Genomic DNA, 5,000 nt, shown 5'->3' with positions numbered 1-5,000 from the left:
TAACACCAGATAACACCAGATATCACCAGATAACACCAGATAACACCAGATATCACTAGATATCACCAGATATCACCAGATAACACCAGATAACACCAGATATCACCAGATATCACCAGATAACACCAGATAACACCAGATATCACCAGATAACACCGGATAACACCGGATATCACCGGATAACACCGGATATCACCGGATATCACCGGATAACACCGGATATCACCGGATATCACCCGGATAACACCGGATATCCCCGGATAACACCGGATATCACCGGATATCACCGGATATCACCAGATAACACCAGATAACACCAGATAACACCAGACATAACCAGACATCACCGGATATCACCGGATAACACCGGATAACACCTGATATCACCGGATATCACCGGATAACACCGGATATCACCGGATAACACCCGATAACACCGGATATCACCGGATAACACCGGATATCACCGGATATCACCAGATATCACCAGATAACACCAGATAACACCAGATAACACCCGATATCACCAGATAACACCAGATATCACCAGATATCACCAGACATCACCAGACAACACCAGATATCACCATATATCACCAGATATCACCAGATTTCACCAGATAACACCAGATATCACCAGATAACACCAGATATCACCAGATATCACCAGATAACACCAGATAACACCAGATATCACCAGATATCACCAGATAACACCAGATATCACCAGATATCACCAGATAACACCAGATAACACCAGATATTACCAGATAACACCAGATAACACCAGATATCACTAGATATCACCAGATATCACCAGATAACACCAGATAACACCAGATATCACCAGATATCACCAGATAACACCAGATATCACCAGATATCACCAGATAACACCATATATCACCAGATATCACCAGATATCACCAGATATCACCAGATAACACCAGATATCACCAGAAACGCTGAATATAAACCAGCCCTGTAACAGGCTGGACCGACCGGTTTCAGGGCACGTTTGGGTTTTTTGGCTTTTCTCTTTAAACCTTTTCTTGTCTTTTGCCATTTTTTCTACGCTGGTTTTGACAGTTTTTAGAGTATTTTTGGCACTTTTAAAGCTTTTTTGACGCAGAAAGTAGACTACAACTGTTGGTAATTACATGTTCAGGTCCAAAAGTTACCTCAACCTGAATATATGTATATAATATATATATATATATATATATATATATATATATATATATTAAATATATAATATATTATAACCTGAATATCTGTTAGTGATATATTATATACATATATTAAATATATAATATATTATATGCTTGATATATGTATATAATATATTATAACCTGAATATCTGTTAGTGAGATGATTACATGCTGTTTTGTTATTGCCGATCATTTCACACATCTGAGCTGGAATCTGATCTTAAACAAACTGCCTGTCTGTCTGTCTGTCTGTCTGTCTGCCTGTCTGTGTGTCCGCCTACCTGTCTGCCTGTCTCTCTACCTGGCTGTCTGTCTACCTGTCTGTCTGTCTCCCTACCTGTCTGTCTACCTGTCTGTCTCTCTACCTGTCTGTGTGTATCTTTACCTGTCTCTCTCTACCTGTCTGTCTCTCTACCTACCTGTCTGTCTGCCTGTCTGTCTCTCAGATGTAGATGAGTGCAGTGAGCAGAGCGATGAAGAACTCGTCTGTCTCCCTACCTGTCTGTCTATCTGTCTGTCTACCTGTCTGTCTCTCAGATGTAGATGAGTGCAGTGAGCAGAGCGATGAAGAACTCATCTGTCTCCCTACCTGTCTGTCTACCTGTCTGTCTCTCAGATGTAGATGAGTGCAGTGAGCAGAGCGATGAACAACTTGTCTGTCTGTCTCCCTACCTGTCTGTCTGTCTGTCTGCATGTCTGTCTCTCAGATGTAGATGAGTGCAGTGAGCAAAGTGATGAAGAACTCGTCTGCGATCATTTCTGTCACAACTTCATCGGAGGATACTACTGTTCCTGTCGCTACGGTTACCTGCTGCACCATGACAACCGCACCTGCAGAGGTAAGCCTCCTGTTGCTATGGTTACCTGCTGCACCATGACAACCGCACCTGCAGAGGTAATGTGATGATGTTAGGTATATGATGATGTAGGTATATGATGATGTTAGGTATATGATGATGTTAGGTATATGATGATGTTAGGTATATGATGATGTAGTATATGATAATTATATGATGATGGTATGGATGATATGGTTATGATGATGATATGGTATATGATGATGTAGGTATATGATGATGTATATTATGATGATATATATGATAGGTATATGATGAATGTAGGTATATATGATTAGTATATGATGATGTTAGGTATATGATGATGATAGATATGATGGTTGGTATGATGAATGGGTATATGATGTAATGATGTAGGTATATGATGATGGTGTATATGATGATGGTATATGTTTATGTATATGATGATGTAGGTATGATGATGTAGGTATATGATGATGTAGGTATATGATGATGTAGGTATATGATGATGTAGGTATATGATGATGTAGGTATATGATGATTTAGGTATATGATGATGTAGGTATATGATGATGTAGGTATATGATGATGTAGGTATATGATGATGTAGGTATATGATGATGTTAGGTATATGATGATGTAGGTATATGATGATGTAGGTATATGATGATGTAGGTATATGATGATGTTAGGTATATGATGTGTATAATGATGATGTAGGTAATGATGTAGGTTTGTATTGTGGGAGGGGGGTATGATGAGAGAAGGTAGATTATGATGGATATAATGGGAACAAAGGATGAAATTAATGAGGTTATAAGTAAATGATTAGAGATAGAGTAAGATTAGTGAGTAGATGATAGTAGACAGGAAGATAAGAATGAGGACAGAAAAAAAGAAAAAAAAATAAGAATAATAAATGATAAAAAAAATAAAAAAAAAAAAAAAAATAAATAAAAAAAAAAAAATAATAAATACTGAAAAGATACAGAATGATATTATGATTAATAAGAAAGGATGAAAAAAAAAAAAATGAAGAATAGAGAAGAAAAAGGAGTATAAGATGGTAAAGAGGAAAAAATATGGATGAAAAGAAAAATAAGATGATGAAGGAAGAGATATGATGGAAGAGAGATGAGGATGTAGGTATATAAAAAAAGGAGAAAAAGATGGTATAAGGAAAAGATGATGAAGGTATATGGATGTATGGATGGATAATGATGATGTAGGTATGATGATGTAGGTATATGATGGTGTATGATATGGATGTAGGTATATGATGATGTAGGTATATGATGATGTAGGTATATGATGATGTTATGATGATGTTAGGTATATGATGATGTAGGTATATGATGATGTTAGGTATATGATGATGTAGGTATATGATGATGTAGGTATATGATGATGTTAGGTATATGATGATGTAGGTATATGATGATGTAGGTATATGATGATTTAGGTATATGATGATGTAGGTATATGTGATGTGGTATATGGATGTAATATGGATGATATGATGATGTAGGTATATGATGATGTAGGGATGATGTAGGTATATGATGATGATGTAGGTATATGATGATGTAGGTATATGATGATGTTGGTATATGATGATGTTAGGTATATGATGATGTAGGTATATGATGATGTAGGTATGATGGTTAGGTATATGATGATGTAGGTATATGATGATGTAGGTATATGATGATGTAAGGTATATGATGATGTTAGGTATATGATGATGTAGGTATATGATGATGTAGGTATATGATGATGTTAGGTATATGATGATGTAGGTATATGATGATTTAGGTATATGATGATGTAGGTATATGATGATGTAGGTATATGATGATGTTAGGTATATGATGATGTTAGGTATATGATGATGTAGGTATATGATGATGTAGGTATATGATGATGTAGGTATATGATGATGTAGGTATATGATGATGTAGGTATATGATGATGTAGGTATATGATGATGTAGGTATGATGATGATGTAGGTATATGATGATGTAGGTATATGATGATGTAGGTATATGATGATGTTAGTAATGATGATAGGTATATGATGGATAAAGATGATGAGGTATGGATGGATAGGATGATGAGGTAAAAATAGTAAAAAAGACCACACATAGAGATAGGAAGACATGGACAATAAATAAAAAATAAAAACAAAACACACACAAACAACACAACACACACATACACAGACAAAGACATAAAGAAATAGAAGACATGACAAGGAAGAGAGACAAGAGAAAAAGAAGGGAAACACAAGAATGACAAACAAAAAAAAAAGAAAACGACATAAAGACAAAAAATGACAATAGAAAAGAGAATACAAAAGAAAAAAAAAATGAATGACAAGAACAAGATGATGGAGGGAGGGAAAGGGGGGAAGGGGGGGAGGGAGGGGGGGGTGGGAAGAAGGGGAGGGGGGGTAGGGGGAAAGAAGAGAAGAGAGGATGATGAAGGATGGATAAAGGAAGGAAAAGGAGGGAGAGAGTAAGGTGAGTATATGGAGGGGGGAGGAGAGGGAGGATGGAGAGGAGAGAAAAAGATGGATGATAAAAGGTATATGGAGGAAGAGTAGGTGGAGGTAGTAGAGATGGGAAGGGAGTAGGGGAAGAAGGGGGAAGGAAGGAGTGGAGGTAAGAGGAAAAGAAAAGGAGGATGAGGTATGGAGAGATGAGGAAGAAAAATATGGGATATAGGAGGGGGGAGGATAGATAGGGTATATGGAGAAGTAGAAGGAGGTGGAGAAGATGAGTAGTGGAGGAGGATAGGATGGTGTAAGGATATGGAGAAAGGAAGTGTAGGAGAAAGGAAGAGGAAAAAAGAGGAAATATAAGGAGGAAGGGTGGAGGGTAAGGGGGGGGAAGAGGGGGGTGGTGGAGGTGGGGATGGATGAAAGAGGTGGTATATGGGGATGGATAAGGATGGATGGAATGGAATGT

The 5,000-nt window shown here is 37.2% G+C and overlaps 1 protein-coding gene across 1 annotated transcript in view; it reads left to right on the top strand.

Annotated features, from left to right (window-relative positions):
• LOC120572590 (mannan-binding lectin serine protease 1-like) overlaps positions 1-2,116 on the top strand; it is a 14,655-nt gene extending 12,539 nt beyond the window's left edge. The window contains exon 4 of the mRNA XM_039821911.1: positions 1,920-2,116. Coding sequence (XP_039677845.1) covers positions 1,920-2,116 — 197 coding nt within the window. The remainder of the gene's footprint in view (positions 1-1,919) is intronic.
• Positions 2,117-5,000: the final 2,884 nt, after the last annotated feature.

This window comes from Perca fluviatilis, chromosome 14 (assembly GCF_010015445.1).
Source record: "Perca fluviatilis chromosome 14, GENO_Pfluv_1.0, whole genome shotgun sequence".
In the NCBI taxonomy this organism is placed as follows: domain Eukaryota; kingdom Metazoa; phylum Chordata; class Actinopteri; order Perciformes; family Percidae; genus Perca; species Perca fluviatilis.
Note: the sequence above shows the minus strand (reverse complement) of the source record. Positions and strands in the feature narration are given on the sequence as shown.